This window comes from Lipotes vexillifer, unplaced genomic scaffold (assembly GCF_000442215.2).
Source record: "Lipotes vexillifer unplaced genomic scaffold, Lipotes_vexillifer_v1.1 scaffold987, whole genome shotgun sequence".
Taxonomy (NCBI): domain Eukaryota; kingdom Metazoa; phylum Chordata; class Mammalia; order Artiodactyla; family Lipotidae; genus Lipotes; species Lipotes vexillifer.
In genome coordinates this window covers 233,421-249,934 of record NW_006787426.1, presented here as the reverse complement: position 1 = coordinate 249,934, position 16,514 = coordinate 233,421, and the positions used below count along the sequence as shown (strand labels likewise).

Genomic DNA, 16,514 nt, shown 5'->3' with positions numbered 1-16,514 from the left:
CGCTCCGCGGCATGTGGGATCCTCCCGGACCGGGGCACGAACCCGCGTCCCCGGCATCGGCAGGGGGGGGGGCCCCCCCCCCCCCCCCCCCCGAGGTTGTTGAGCCAGCTGCAGGAAGGTGTCTGTGGTGTCTGCGAAGTCGTGCAGACCAAGTTCTTCGCCGGTGCTGACCCTGTACCGGTATCCTCCAGCAGGCAGAGCACAGAGGCCCCTCGGAAACATAGCCCCTGGCTCTCTCCTGCCTTGGGTAAATCTCCTCACTTCTCTGGGTCTCCTCTCTCAGACCTGCGAATTACTCTTGGACCACCACACATAAAGCTAGCATTCTTCCTCACCCTGAGCTTTCTGGTCACACTTTAACCATGCTCCAGGCCTGCTGCGCACGAGGGCCTGTGCCAGGTGCCCTGACCCTGGCCTTGAGAGGGCCACACACAGGCAGAGGGTCCAGCAGGCAGAGAGGGCCACACACAGCTAAGAGGGGAGGCTCCAGGTCAGTGGGGGAGCAGCCTGGGCTCTGCAGATAACCCCCTGGGGCCGGGGATGCCGGAGGGTGTTAAGCAGTAGTGGCTGACCCTGTGATGTGCCCGCAGTAGCCTATTAGAAAATGCAACTGAGAGTCCCCATTTCGTAGTCATAATGAAAAATGAAGACTGCCCAGGCGTAATTTCAGCAATAAGCTTATGTAACCCATTTGGCATGGACGGCACGTTTTAGAGTTCTAAAGAAAACCTGAATAGATGGAATCTGTGCTGCCTCCTCCCTGCCCTCCCAACCCCCCCACCACCTGACTGTACCGGGGTTCACTTTGGCGTCCGGCCCCCATGAGCAGTGTTGACAGCCACTCTCTTTCTGCTTTCAGAAGTGATCGGGGAGGCACGTCCTTACCATGGGAAGGAGGCTGTGGATCCGAGGCCGGGGCGGGCTCGAGGCGGCGACCCCACGCACTTCCATGCCATGAATGTGGCGCAGCCCGTCCGCTTCAGCAGTAAGTTGCAGACCTGCCCTGTTCATGAACAAAGGCTCACCCCCCACGTGGTCCCTGGCTCTCCCATGCCACTTGGCTGTGCCGGGGTGTCCGCCTAAAATAGCCCTTCAGGACCTCCTTTGATGGATGAAGCTGCACAATGACCTGCCCAAAGCCACCCAGCCCAAGTGAGGAAGCCATGACCTGAACCCAGGCTCTGGAACCAGGCTGCTTTTTTTTTAAGAGATGGTTATTACCTTTTGGGGCTGAACTGTACCCACCCTTTTGTAGGTGGAGAAGCAGGCTCTCCCTCCATTTAAAATTTTTTTAAAATTACTAGTTATTTAATGAACTCTCTACAATATTAGAATTTTAAAAGAGCAGAATAAATTTAAGGAAAATTGAAAGGCAGAAAAACCACAGCTGAAACCCCCTTCTGAGTAGACATGCTTAGGTGCGGTGATGTAGTGGGAATGCTCACACTGCCAGCCTGAGGAGTTCTACCGGCTCATCAGCCACTTTACTCAGTGAACTCAGCGGCTGGTCTTGAGTGCCCAGCGGCTACAGCCTCATACAACTGGGAGTCTCATGGTCTTGGAGGCAGAGGTCCCCTGTTGAGCCTCAGTTTCCCCCTTCTTGGGTGGTTTCTGAGCTGCTTAGATGCAGCATGTACAATTGCATTTTGGAGTGAGGATGCTAACTTGGGGGACAACTCCCCGCCGTCCTTCATGTTTCCTAGGGAAGTGCCCGACAGGGTGGCACCACTACGAGGGCACGGCCAGCTGCTACCGAGTCTACCTGAGCGGGGAAAACTACTGGGATGCCGCGCAGACCTGCCAGCGCGTGAACGGGTCCCTCGCTACCTTCTCCACTGACCAGGAGCTGCGCTTCGTCCTGACCCAGGAATGGGACCAGCCCGAGCGGAGCTTCACGTGGCAGGACCAGCACAAGTGAGTCCGGGTTGGGTCCAGGGCCTGTGGGGTGCCAAGGCCTGCCTAGCATGATGGCCTCCAGGACGTGGCCTCTGGCAGCCCGCAGCAGCCCCGCCCCCTGGAAGCAAATGGAGATGGGGGTTTAGGGTAGGTGTTGCGATGGGGCAGGGTCTCTCAGAGGGGCAGGGATGGGCTGCCACCTTGTGTCACCTTGGGCCAGTCCTTTTCGTTGGTCCCCCTGTGTGGGTTCTGCTGCAACTGCAGGGGGTCTGGGCCTGTGTCAGGAGGGACTGCTCCACGTGGGGCTTCGTAGGCTTGGCTCGCAGGCCATGCAGGTAGGTGGGACGATCCTTCTGAGAAAGTGGGCTCTGCCAGGCCCATGCTCAGTGCCTTCCATGGGCCCACTCGTTCAGTCCCCCAGACACCGCAGGGCCCAGGGTGGTAACCAGGGCACGTATTAACTGGGGCGTGCCAGGTTCCAACCCAGGCAGTCTGGCTCCGGACCTGGCCTTAGACCCCCAGGCTCCGCAGCATCAGAGAGCAAGTGTGGAAACTGGCCAACTGCCGGCCTCTCCCAGACCCAGCATTCAGGGGGCTTTGTTCTGGGGTCAGATGTGTGCTGAGGACCCCTTCCACACTGCTGGGGCCAGCAGTGGATCACAGGGTCACCATACTGCCAGTGCTCCCTCCGCACGATGGCAAAGGCTGCCACACTGCCATAGGAACGCAGTGACCGTGGCAGGTGGAGGCTCCACTGTTATGCCCTGTGAGCTTGGCAAATCACCAAAGTGAGAAAGATAACTCCCAGCTTGCTGGGTGGTTGAGTCCTTGGAAAAGGGAGGGGTGGGAATGTGCCCTCAGGATGGGCACATGCATGGTGGGGGCTGGAGGGGCAGAGTGGCACTCACGGCAGCTGGGGACCCACTGATGGACATCTCCAGAGCTGGGAGGCTGGGGTTGGGAGCACCTGCTGGGTGGGAGGCTCCAAGGGAGGCAGTGTGTGCTCATAGGGGTTGTCTTTTATTGAGGTGTAATTCACATGCCATAAAACTCACCCCTCAGAGCATACTACTCTTTAGTTTTAGTGTATTCACAGGTTTGTGTCCATTAAGAACTAGGTTGATTTTACTTAGAATGTAAAAGCTTTACTGGTTCAGCTAATAAGAAGAGTCTTGGCAGGAGTCACCCGAGATAAAAACTTTTTCTGACTAGTGAGTTTATTATTTAGAATTTTAATGCATTTTATTAAAACTAAGTATCAAAACTTTCAAAAATCTTTAATGCCTTTGAAGCTCAATATTTTAAAGGTCAATGTAACTATTAAAAATGCACACATTCAGGGACTTCCCTGGTGGCACAGTGGTTAAGAAGCCACCTGCCAATGCAGGGGACACAGGTTCAAGCCCTGGTCCGGGAAGATCCCACATGCCGTGAAGCAGCTAAGCCCATGTGCCACAACTACTGAGCCTGTGCTCTAGAGTCTGTGAGCCAGAACTACTGAGCCCCCGTGCCACAACTTCTGAAGCCCTTGCACCTAGAGCCCATGCTTTGCAACAAGAGAAGCCACCACAACGAGAAGCCTGCGCACTGGAATGAAGAGTAGCCCTCACTCTCTGCAACTACAGAAAGCCTGCACACAGCAACGAAGACCCAATGCAGCCAAAAATAAATAAATAAATGTTTATTTTTTTAAAAAAAACATGCACACACTCACACAGTGGTGCCTGCTTCCCCCTGCCCCACTGAGGTCTCCTGCGATCTGTCTTCCTGCAGGTTGTGGGTCGGCTACCAGTACGTCATCACTGGCCGGAACCGCTCCTTAGAAGGTCACTGGGAGGTGGCATTCAAAGGTAAGGCTTCCTGGTCCTTCAGAAGAGTTACTGGGCTTGAACCTGGGGGGCGTCATCCTGACAAGGGCGACTATTGCCAGGATCTCCATTCCAACCTTCTCCCACCCGGGTGCCTGGTACGGGGCTGTGTGGAGGATTGGGCCCCAGACCCGGGGAGGCTGTGATGGCCCAGTCCCGGTCAGGCCCTTCCGCCAGGCCCAGGTGGGGCTTGGCCTCCTCCGGAACCTGTGGTGGCTTCTGCCTTGGCCATTTCTAGACTGTCCACCCTCGTTTCAACAACTTTAATTGGAGCATAAAAATGAGCAGTGTGCAGCGGACATGAACTCAGGCCAGAGAGGGAGGGACAGGCTTCCTAGGACAGGGAAGGTCAGAGTTAGGGTCCAAAACATCCTGGAACCATCAGGCAGGTGGAATTAAAATAGATTATGTGAGTGTGAGCGTGCATGTGTGAGCATACGTGTGTGTTGCTTTAACTACTGAGGTGACGTCAGGAGCCGTGTGAGCAACTTCGTTCCCACCCGCCCGTGGTCACCTCTCCTGTCCCATTGCCCGGGTGCTGGCAGGTTCCTCCACCTGCCACCCGAGCCACATGCCTTGCCCTGTCCCTCCTTGGGCCTCTCCTGTTAGGCTGCTCCTTGGGCCTCTGGCTTGAGCCTGGGGCCAGTTCCTTTTCCCAAACACATCCCAGTCCTGCTGTTGATGTGTCTGTGAGGACAAGTGAGGGCTGGTGAGCCCGGGGATCCCGGGCTGCTTGCTCTGTCACCTCCCTGTGGAAAGTGAAGGGACGTCGCGCTCGGGCAGAGCTCACCTGTCTCCCAGCCTGGGGGACCTTGTGGCAGGTGGGCGGCCGTGTCTCCACACAGACCGGTCAGGGCCCCAGGCAGTGGCTTCCCCCCGAGCGGCCCCCCACTCAGTCCTCAAAGGTCCTGCTGGAGCATCCCTGACCTGTACTCCTGGAGTGTGAGTGCCTGTTCCTATTTCCCTGTGGAATAGTTGACTCGGAAATGGCCATTAGGTTTCCAGGCTCAAGAGTCATAGCATGCCTGTGGAGGATCATTCTAGTAGGTTCTCACCTGCCCTAATCCCAGCTCTTGGGGTGAATCCCTAACCCCAGCAGAGGGTGCCAGCCTTTAGGACAGTGCAGATAACTCCTGGGCACACCTGTGGTCCTGACACTGTGGTCGAGGAGAGTCCACAGCTTCTCACTGGCTGAGTCCCTCTGGGGAGGAAGGGGCGTCTTTCTCCTTCCTGTGGGCACTGCCATCCTTGCAGGGCCTCTGACGTTGTAGTAAATTTTCTAAGCGTGCCTGCCTCCCTGCTCCCTGGCCTGCTGCCATCGTGCTGTGACGCTGTCTGTCCCGCAGGCTCCTCAGAGGTGCTTCTGCCCCCGGACCCCATCTTCGCGGCGGCCACGTCAGAGGGTGACGGCGTGTTCTGCGCGCAGCTGCAGTGCTTCCACTTCCCCACGCTCCGCCACCACGACCTGCATAGCTGGCATGCCGAGAGCTGCCACGACAAGTCCTCGTTTCTGTGTAAAAGAAGTAAGCACACATCTGACGCAGGCGGGCGTCCCGTTTGGCCCTGTAGGCTGAGCCCCAGTGTCATCCCTGAGCCCTCATCTCCCCCCAGGACAGAGGTCCTGCTCACCCCGTGTCGTTAGGAGTCGGGATGACGGTGGTGACCAGAGGACCTGCCACATCTCGTGGTGTCCTGGAGCCTCGGACTCTTAGTCACTTCCCCCTGCTCTCCACGGGTCCTCCAGAGGCCCTCACTCTGCTTCTCTGTCAGCCCTGTCTGGGCCGCTGCCCTCCAGCCTGTGGTGTCAGGTCTGTTCTGGGCCCTCTGCCAGCTCACTCACCCACATTCCACATTGAGGTTCTTCCAGCCTCAGGGCCATGCCGTGATTGTGCAGCCCGAGGGCAGGGCTCCCTCATCTGTCCCCTCTGGGGACCATCCCTGCCTTCGCTGCTGATTTGTCATGGGTCAGGGGTTTCACAGGGGCCAGAGCCTGGTTTTGGACTTGGCCGTTGGTCAGTCCTTGCATGGGCACCGTCTCATCACATTTATAGGAGCTTCGTGACAAGTCCTCCCAGTTGGTGGGCTCCTCTCCTGTCCTCAGCCATCGTGTTGCCTGTTCTGGGCCTTTTCCTCTTCTGTATGAATTTGGGGATCAGTTTTCTGAACTCCCTTATTAGTTGTCTATTAGAGAGTAGACTTTATGTTTAGACATTTTTGTGTTTTCTTTCAAATCTTTTTTCTCTTTTTAAAACTTCTTTACTTTTTTTTCCTGGTGTTTCTTTTCTTGCAGCTTCACTTAGAAGTGGTAATAGTGAGCATTCTTATCTTCCCAACCCAAAAGGGATGGCTTTTAGTGTTTCAGCATTAAATGTAAGACTTTCTCTAGGACTTAGAAAACCAGATACCTTTATGAGGCTAAGGAAGTCCCCGTCTAGTCCTTGTTTGCTGGGAATTTTTACATTACAAAAATGTATTGATTTTTATATTAATGCTTTTTCTGAATTTATTGGGAGTGTGTGGTGTTTCTTCTTTACTGTTTTACATTACTACTTTTACTCTTTACATTTACTCTTTCACATTAATAGATTTTCTCATTTTAAACCATCCTCCTGGTTTTTGTATGTATATTGCCAGCTTTGGTTTGCTGATATTTTATTTAGGATTTTTGAAACTGCTTTAAGAAGTGAGCTTAGCCTGTTACTGTCATTCCTTTTCCACGTACTCCTTGAATAGTTTTTGGTATCACATTTATATTAGGTTTATGAAATGAGCTGGGAAGCATTCTCTTTTACCAGCCTCTAAGTCAGTTTGTACTAGTTGGTTATAATCTTGACCTTGTTTGATAGACCAACCTTATAGGAGCATCTGGGCCCAGGGGCTAGGGAACTTTCTAACTTGTTACTTTGATATCATTCCACACTTAGGGAAAAGTTACTAGAATGATACAAGGAACTTCCTGTCATATGCCTTCTACACAGAATCACCAGTTATTTATATTTTGCCACATTTGCTTTATCATTCTCTTTTTGACTATTTTTCCTAAATCTTTTGAGAGTAAATTAGAGATACAGTGCCCTTGAGGCCTAAATACTCAGTGTGTATTTCTAAGAACAACAGCATGTTCTTATATAACCACAGCACAATTATCCAAACAAGGACGTTTGATATAGATGCAATACTGCACAATAAATACTACACAACAAACACCGCACAACAATCTGCAATTTATTACTCTGGTGTTCTCAGTTGTTTCAATAACGTGCTTTACGGGTTTTCTTTTTCTTGGCCCAGGATCCAGTTCAGAATCATGCATTGTACTTAGTTGTGGTGTCTCTTTAATTTCCTTTTGGTCTTTCTGTTTGAGTAATTTCTATAGACCTGTCTTCAAGTTTACTGATTCTTTCCTTGGCTGTGTTGAGTCTACTTGTGAACCCACTGATGGCTTTCTTCATCTCTTTTTTTTTAAACATTTCATTTCTAGCATTTCTGTTTGATTCTTACGGTTTCTCTCTGTCTGCTGAATTTCCCATCTTTTTGTTGTCAACTTTTCCACTAGAGGTTTTCGCATATTAGTCCTACTTGTGTTAAATTTTCTGTGTGTTAGTTCCTTCTTCTGTGTCATATCCGAGTCTGGATTTGATGATCGTGTTGTCTCTGGAGTTTGGTATTTCCTTCTGGTTTGTCGTGTGCCTTGTCATATTTTGTTGAAAGTCAGCACCTTGTATAGGACAGTGGAGGGGAGTCCAGTCATTTTGGTGCCTGGAAATAGGCTGGCCTTTCTTCTGTGTGCCTTGGGGATAGTGGGTGGAGGGGTCTGTCTCAGCAGGAGTCGGGCTGGGCTGTGGCTACCTTTATGCATCTGGTTTGCTACAGGGCTCTTCTTAGTGTCTGTTCCAGCCTCTGCTTTAGGTTTTCCCTTTGGGCCCCTCTTCAGGGCATCTGTCCTCAAGGCCTCCCAGAGGCGTGGGCTCCTCAAGTGCTTGCCCACCTCCAGCTGGGGTTGTGGATCCAGCAAGGGGCTTTTCAGCGGTGCCCTGATGGCTCCAGGTGTGCTCGGATTGGATGTGGTTGGTGTGGGAAGCTGGAGTGGGCTGGCTAGAAGCCAGCCCATCCCTAACCACTTACAACCACTAACACTTCTAAAGTTTTTTCATTTCAATAGTATTGTATAAATTGAACCATATTGCTATGCATCCTTTTGGGATTGGCTCTCTGCCCAGCACAGTTCCAAGTTGTTACACGTGTGTCTTGTCAGTACTTTGTTCCTTTTTATTGCTGAGTAGCATTTAACCAGTCACTCACCTGTTGAAGGACAACTGAGCCGATTCCAGTTTTTGACTGTTACAGTTAAAGCTGCCATAAACATGTGCACACAGGTTTTTCTGTGAATGTAAGTTTTCCCTTCTGTGGGATAAATGCACAGGATTGCAGTTGCTGGGTTGTATGGTAGTTGCATGTTTCATTGTTTATGAAACTAGCGAACTTTTTCAGAGTGTTTACATTCCCACCAGCCATGTAAGAGTGACCCAGTTTTCTCCACATCCTGGCCAGCACTTGTGATTTTCACTATTTTTAATTTTTAGCCATTCTGATAGGTATGTAGTACTATCTCATGGTTTTAATTTGCATTTCCCTGAGGCTAATGATGTTAAACCTTTCCGTGTGCTTATTTGTATATTTTCTTTGGTGAAATATCTGTCCATGTCATTTGTCCATTTTCTAGTTGGATTGTTTGGGTTTTCTACTGTTGAGTTTTCAGAGTTCTTTATGTATTGTAGGTTCTAGTTCTTTGGCAGATGAGTTTTTTTGGCAGATGAGTTACAGGTATTTTTTCCTATTCTGTAGCTTGTCTTCATCCTCTTCACATGGGCTTTAACAGAACAAAGGTTTTTAGTTTTGCTGAAGTCCAGTTTAACAATTCTTCCTTCTATGGGTCACTCTTTTGGTGTCAGGTCTGAAAACTCTTTGCCTAGCCTTACATTCGGAAGAGTTTACCCTGTGTCGTGTTCTAAAAGTTTTATAGTTTGTGTTTTACATTTGAGTCTATGATCCATTTTGAGTTAATTTTTTAATAAGGTGTGAGAATTAGGTCAAGCTTCATTTTTTGCTGTGGATGTCCAGTTGCTCCAGTACTGTTTGTTGAAAGGCTGTCTTGCCTCCATTGCATTTTGTGCCATTGTCAAAACTTAGTCAAGCATGTTTGTGTGGGTATATTTCTGGGTTCTCTATTCTGTTCCATTGAACCTTCTGCATTACCACACTGTCTTGATTACTGTAGCTGTATAATCAGTGTTGAAATCAGGAAGTGGTTCCTCCTACCTTATTCTTCTAGGTCAGGATGGTTTTAGCTGTTCTAGAGCCTGTGTCTTTTCTACCTAAATTTTAGAATAAGCTTATCTGTCTATAATACCCTTGCTGGGATTTAGATGAGAAGTGCATTAAACCTATATAGGTCAATTTGGAGAGATGTACATCTTTACAGTGTTGAATCTTCCAATGCACAAACATGGTATGTCTCTCCATTTACTTAGATATTCTTTTATTTCTTTCATGAGCATTATGTATTTTTCAGCAAACAGATCCTCTTCATGTGTAAGTATATATTCTAAGTAATTCATTTTCTTTGGAGCAGTTGTAAATGTATGTGTTTTAAATTTTGGCTTATATATGTTTATTGTTAGTATAAAGAAATGTAATTGGGTTTTGTATTTTGATCTTGTATTCTGTGACTTTGCTGAAGTCACTTATTCTAGGAAGTTTTTTGGTAGATTGCTTGGGAGTTTCTATATATACAATCATGTTATCTGCAAATAGAGATAGTTTTATTTCTTCCTTCTAAATCTCTATGTCTTTTACTTGTTTATCTTGCCTTACTGCAATGCCTAAAACTCCCAGCACTGTGTTGAATAAGAATGATGAGAACAGGTATCCTGATCTTATGGGCTATGTATTCACTCCTTTTACCATTGAGTATCATATTAGCTATAGGTATTTTGGGCAGGTATTTTTTATCAAGTTGAAGTTTCCCTTTATTCCTAACTTGCTAAGAGTTTTTATAAATATTAGATTTTGTCAAATGCTTTTCCTGCATCATTTTTTATGAACATATGGTATTTCGTCCTTAGCTTATCGAGATGGTGGAGTACATTGATTTTTTAATTTTTAAATTTTTATAAGTTTATTTTATTTATTTTTGGCTGCGTTGGGTCTTTGTTGCTTTGCGCGGGCTTTCTCTAGTTGCAGCAAGCAGGGGCTACTCTTCATTGTGGTGTGCGGGTTTCTCATTGCGGTGGCTCTTCTTTGCAGTGGCTTCTCTTGTTGTGGAGCATGGGCTCTAGGTGTGCGGACTTCAGTAGTTGTGGCTCGCGGATTGTAGAGCACAGGCTCAGTAGTTGTGGCACACGGGCTTAGTTGCTCCACAGCATGTGGGATCTTCCCAGACCAGGGATCGAACCCGGTGTCCCCTACGTTGGCAGGCTGATGGATTCTTAACCACTGCGCCACCAGGGAAGCCCTGGGGAGAGCTTTTTAATTATGAATTCAATTTATTTAATGGTTATAGGACTATCAAGATTGTCTTATTTCCTCTTCAGTGAGTTTTTGATAGTTTGTGGTTTTCAAATAATTGAGCCATTTCTTCCCTAAGCTTTTGGATTCATGAGCATTGTGAAATAAAAACAGTTACACAGGCTGTCCTTTTGACGTGTCTGCATCATTCTTTGAGCATTTCCAAGTTCATCTTGTGCTCTCTGGAATCATCCTTGGAGGACCTGAGCACTAGTTAATGCTCATTGCTTTTATGCCCTTTCAATGGGCAGAGCTAAGATGTGTGTGTGTCTGTGTGTGCACATGCGAGTGAGTGTGTGTGTGTATACATGTGCGATTTTTAATACTGATTTAGTTCCTTTAATAGCTATAGGCATATTCACATCTCCTAGTTTTCTTGAGTCAGTTTCGGTAAGTCATGTGTATCTAGGGCATTGCCCATGTAATCTAATCTAAATAATAGCTTGTGATTTTTTTGAAGCATTTGTATGTCTTTCATTGTGCTCTCCTTTTGTTTCCTGATACCATTTACGTACTCTTCCTTTTTTCTTGATCAGTCTCACTGGAGGTTTGCCTCTTTGATTCATCTTTATGAACTCCCAGCCACAGGGTTTTTATACATCTGGTAGCTCAGGCTTGTTGGTGCTCTTGCTCAGATCTTTTTTGGCTGCATGATACATCAGTTTTTGAAAGAGACATGTTATAATCTCTCACTATGGATGTTGATTCATCCATTTTTCCTTGATACTCTCTAATTTTAGCTTTATCTTTCTTGAGATCGTGTTGTTAGGGACATAAGCCATTATAATTATTATATCTTCCTGGTGAGTTGAACCTTTCAATCATTAATCGAACCTTTTTTACCCATAGTAGTTTTTGTTTGTTTTACTTAAAGTCTCCTTCTTTTCCAGTGGTAGCTGTAAAATGGTGTTCCCCTGACCCCTCCTCAGGCTTGATTAATTTGCTATAACAGCTCACAGAACTCAGGAAATCTGTCTACCCACTAGATTACTGATTTATTGTGATGAGGAGACACATAAGGTGAGGTACCCAATGAAGGAGCTCTGTTCTTGGGGAGCTTGGTGCCCAGCACAGCGGCCTGCAGAATTGTCTGGTTCCGTGTCATGGAAGCTTTCCAAAAAGGCCAAAAAGCTGTCCTTTTGGGTTTTTATGGAGGCTTCATTACATAGGCATGATTGATTAAATTGTTGGCCGTTGGTGATTGATTCAACCTCCACCCACCCCTACCCACCCCTTCCCCAGAAATCAAGGGATGGGAATCAAAAGTTCCAACCCTCTGATCACAGGGTTGGTCCTCCTGGCAACCAGCTTCCAAAAGTCACTTCATCACAGAACAAAACACTCCTGTATCACTCTCTGCACTTAGGAAATTCCAAGCATTTGTGAGCCAGGAACTGTGGGCGAAGACCAAATGTATATGAGAAGTGTATGTTGGTCATCTGAATGACCAAATATGTTTCTTCTAAATCACACTGTCACATACTTCTGTGAAACTCCATTCTCTTTTCCTCTCTTTGCAGCATGAGTACTGTATACATTAGATCTCTTAGTGTTAAAAACCCAACACTACACAGTTGTAATTGCTTTACCATCTGCAGCCGTTTCCTTTGCCCAGTGCAGCTTTGCTTCCACACACCTCTTTCACTGTCACTGGCACATACATTCCAGGCATATTACCTTTCCATATGTTATGGGTCCAGCACTACACTATAGATATATTATTTTATACAACTGCCTTTTAATTAAGTTGAGAGAATAAAGGAGGAAAAATACATTTATACTGTCTTATAATTACATAATTGCCTTTCCTAGTGCTTTTTGGCTTTTTGTATGGATTCAGAATACTCTCTGAAGGTCACCTGCTTTTTGCTGCAGAGCTTCCTTTGGTGTTTCTTATCCTGGGAGTCAGAAAGCACAAGTTCTCTCAGGTTTTGTTTACCCGGGAAAGTCTTCATTTTTGAAAGACAGCTTTGCTGGATGGAGAGCTCTTGGTTGACAGCTTTTCCTTTGAGCACTTAGAATTCATTATCCCACCGCCTTCTGGCCTCTTGGCAGGAAATCTTACTGGAGTTCACAATAAGTATTGTGTCATTTTTTCTTGCTCTTTTTAAGGTTTCCGTCCTCTCTGACTTCCCGCTTTCTCCCTGTGCCATGTCTGTTCTTTGTGTTTATCCTACTTGAAGTCCGTTGAGCTTCCTAGATGTGCAGGATTTTGCTTTGCAGTGAATGTGGGCGTTTTTGTCCGTTGTGTCTCCAGATGGTTTTCCTGCATCTCCAAGGGCTCTGCTCATTTTCTTCATCCTTCCTCCCTCTGTTCGAGCAGGAACAGTTTTATGTAAGTTTCTTGCCCTGCACACTCCTGATCATGTGGGTTACACAGATTTGACTCCAGTCAAGTATGGCACAGACCCGAGGTGTGGCGTCTTCTGTGAGTTTTCCTAGATGTCCCTACCCCACTGAGAGACTAGAACATCTCCTCCTCATGTCGCCGAGGAGAACCACGCCCCTGCCTCAGCCCTCATGCCCAGCATTGGGCGTGTCTCCTACCCACTTCAGGGCCTGCGCTTTCACCCCGTCTTGTCTCACACCAGTTCTTCCTCCTCTGGTCCCAGTCGGCTTTGCGCGAATTCACTGTGTGTCTCAGTTCCAGTGGACCATCTACCAAGGCTCATTTGAGATACATTCTGATGCTAAAAGGGCTGATACTCATGACACCTGCATTTTATAATGGAGGGAATCTCACATGTAATGTGCTTAGGCACTTGAAAGCAAGCACTTCTCCCTGGGCTCTCTGTCCCTGCTGTCTGCTCGTGGCCAGGTATGCTGAGCAACGTGTTGTCCTGACAGTGTGCCAGGCGGTCTCTCAGCCCCTCCTTGTGACCACGGGCAGACCCGCCACCCTGGAAGGGGGTGCTTCAGGTCCATCTTGCCAACTCCTCTGCTGTCATGTTGGCCCAGGCCCAGGTCGGGAGTCAGGGCTCCTCTGGCTGGTGACCCACATATCTCTTCCTATTGCAGGTCAGACATGTGTCGACATCAAGGACAACGTTGTGGATGAAGGGTTCTACTTCACCCCCAAAGGGGACGACCCGTGCCTGAGCTGCACCTGTCACAGAGGGGAGCCTGAGATGTGCGTAGCTGCCCTGTGCGAGCGGCCTCAGGGCTGCCAGCAGTACCGCAAGGACCCTAAGGAGTGCTGCAAGTTCATGTGCCTAGACCCAGGTGAGATGGCGAGCTCGGCCTTGCGTGGGGCTGCGTGTTCACATGGCAGCTGTGACCAAGGGCTGTAGGCCTGTCTCTTCTCCTGGTTACACTCAGAACTGGCTTCCGTCGTGGTCCCCATTGGAGCTCTTCCTGTTTCTGAGTGTGGTGACGTGGAAGGTGATGAGAGTTTCTGTTGCTTGCCATTATCAGTCTTTACTGTTAGAATCTTTAAGAAAAAGATTAAATATTACCCACAGTTTTGACATAAAACTCCTCCCCACCCGGTGACTCACGGTGGACGCCAGGGGCCATGTGGTCTCTGGGTGACCCTCCTCCTTCCACTTCTGATAAAAGAGCAGCGGGTGGGACTGTCCTTTCAGCCCTTAGCACAGCAACTCACGCACCTGATTGTTCTCCACGCCAGAGCAGCTGGCATCTCCTTGTGAATTCACAACCTCAAGAGAAACGTAAATCAGAAGCATGAATTTCAATGTGAGCGACATGGGCTTGTGGGCCCCACAGTGGACGGCTTGGGCAGGACCTATGGAGGGAAGCTGGAGCCACATGTTAGGGCCACACACCGAGAGCCGTCCTGCTCCCCAGGGCCATCAGGGAAGCCAGACAGCGTCAGGCTGGCTGAGGCTCGGCGAGCCGGGTGCTCTGGCGTGTATCCCAAACCCGTGTGGCTGGCTGTGGTGCATGCAGAGGCCATGTTTGCGAGGAGCCAGCAGGGGACATGGAACTGGGATGCGCTCAGGCCTCCCCATCCCACAGGGTAGATGGTACCCGCTAATGAAGGGCATGTGCCTGCAGATGTCTGACAAGCCAGTTGGCTGCCTGCCAGGTCTCCTGCACCCCAGCCACATCACTCCAGCTTACTCACCTTCCACGGGAGTCAAATGCTGGCTTTCACAAGTCTCTTCACCTGGATTCCTGGTTCCATTTCTCAGGAGTTGACTTCTGCTGCCTTGACTCTCTGTCTAGGCTCTGTAAGAATGACCAAACATATACAAGGGTGATTCATCTGTGGTCATGCATGGCCCATGGAGCCCACCCAGCTCTGAGGACTTCTCAGCAGACCACGGCCTTCAGGGCATCTGGGCAGGATCAGAGCTGCCACAGGCCTCTCTCCAGTGCAGCCAGAACAGCCCAGTCAGGGCCTCACCCTGCCCCACACTGTGGCCTTGCTTCTGCAGCCTTCTGACCACCTCCCAGGCGAAGCGTCCTCTTCTGGGAACTGCCCACACTGCACCAAGGAAAGAGACACCAGGAAAATATCTCCTTCAACAAGGCTAGGACGTCTGCTCTCACCGCCATGTTCAGGGTTGTATGGGAGGTCAAGGGCAATGTCAGAAAAGGCATCCAGACCAGAAGGGAAGAAATGAAACCATTTCTTGTTGTAGATGATGTGATTGTCTGCGTAGAAAATCCTAGAGGATCTACAAGAATGTTGCTAGAATTAATAAATGTGTTTAGTTTAGCAAGGTCTCCAGATACAAGGTCAATATGCGAAAATCCATTATGTTTATATATACGACCTGTAAAAAGTTGGAAATTGAAATTTTTAAGAAAAGTACCATTTATAGTAGCACCAAAAACCATGAAATACTTAGGTACAAATCTTACAAAATATGCACACTGTCTGTATGCTACAAATTGTTAAGACACTGATGAAAGAAATCAAGGGCATAAATAAAATAAAAGGTTCATGGATCAGAAGACTCAATATCACTAAGAGGTTAATTCTCCCCAAATTATCTATAGATTCTATACAGTACCAACCAAAATTCCAGCAGTTTTTTTATAGACATTAACAAGTTGATTCTAAAATTTATGTGGAAAGGCAAAGGAATTAGGATAGCCAAACCAGTTTTTAAAAAGAACAAAGTTGGAGGATTCATGGCACCAGATATAAAACTTACTGTATAGTCATAGTAATCAAAACAGTGTGATTTTTTAGCACAAGAATAGACACATAGATCAGTGGAACAGAATAGAGAGTCTAGAAATAGTCTACACTTATGTGGTCAACTGCTGTTTAACAGAGGTACAAAGACAATTCAGTGAAGAAAGGATAGTCTTTCAACAAATGGAGCTGGAACAATTGGACATCCATAAGCAAAACAAAAAAATTAACCTTACACTGCACTTCTTGCACAATGGTCATACACCTATGTAAAACTTTAAATTATAAAATTTCTAGAAGAAAACATATGTTCTTTTATTTTATTTTTAATTTTGGGGTATAGTTGATTTACAATGTTTTAGTTTCAGGTGTACAGCGAAGTGAATCAGTTAGACATATATGCACTCTTTTTTTAGATTCTTTTCCCATATAGGCCATTACAGAGTATTGAGTAGAGTTCCCTGTGCTACACAGTAGCGTCTTATTAGTTATCTATTTTATATATAGAGTAGTGTGTGTATGTCAATCCCAATCTCCCAATTTATCCCTCCCCCACAACATATGTTCTTTTAAAATTAAGTCTTTTAAAAGAAAACAGGAGAAAAATCTTTGTAACCTTGGGATACGCAACATTTTTAGATCAAAAGCATGGTCCACAAAAGAAACATTGATAAATTAGACTTCATCAAAATTGAAAAAACTTCTGCTCGTTGAAAGACGCTTAAAGAAATGAAAAGATAAACCACCAACAGAGAAACACAGATCGGACAAAGATGTTGTATTCAGAGTATATAAAGAACTCTCAAAACTCAATAATAAGAGAACAAACCACCCTGTTAAAAAATGGGCAGGGGCTCTAAAATGACACTTGACCAGAGCAGATGCACGAAGTCAGCCAAGCACCTGAAAAGATGTTCAGCGGTCATTCGGCTCATTCAGGAAACAAATCGACGCTGAGCAACGGCCTCTCCTTCGTCCTGCGCTGGTGCCCGGGCTTGGGGCCAAGAGGTGTGAGGTGCTGGCCGTGCACCAGCCTGCATCAGGGACCAGGCACCCGCCTCCGACTCCTGCTG

At 47.6% G+C, this 16,514-nt stretch overlaps 1 protein-coding gene across 4 annotated transcripts in view; it reads left to right on the top strand.

The window, feature by feature from the left end:
* The window catches only part of DGCR2 (DiGeorge syndrome critical region gene 2), a 70,072-nt gene that overhangs the window by 48,525 nt on the left and 5,033 nt on the right, over nt 1-16,514 (top strand). For 2 of the 4 annotated variants that reach the window (XM_007460010.1, XM_007460008.1), the window contains 5 exons: nt 860-985; nt 1,704-1,914; nt 3,670-3,746; nt 5,111-5,287; nt 13,350-13,553. In XM_007460010.1, coding sequence (XP_007460072.1) covers nt 860-985; nt 1,704-1,914; nt 3,670-3,746; nt 5,111-5,287; nt 13,350-13,553 — 795 coding nt within the window. Of the gene's footprint in view, nt 1-859; nt 986-1,694; nt 1,915-3,669; nt 3,747-5,110; nt 5,288-13,349; nt 13,554-16,514 lie in introns of all 4 variants that reach the window. The other 2 variants (XM_007460011.1, XM_007460009.1) reach the window with 1 other exon arrangement.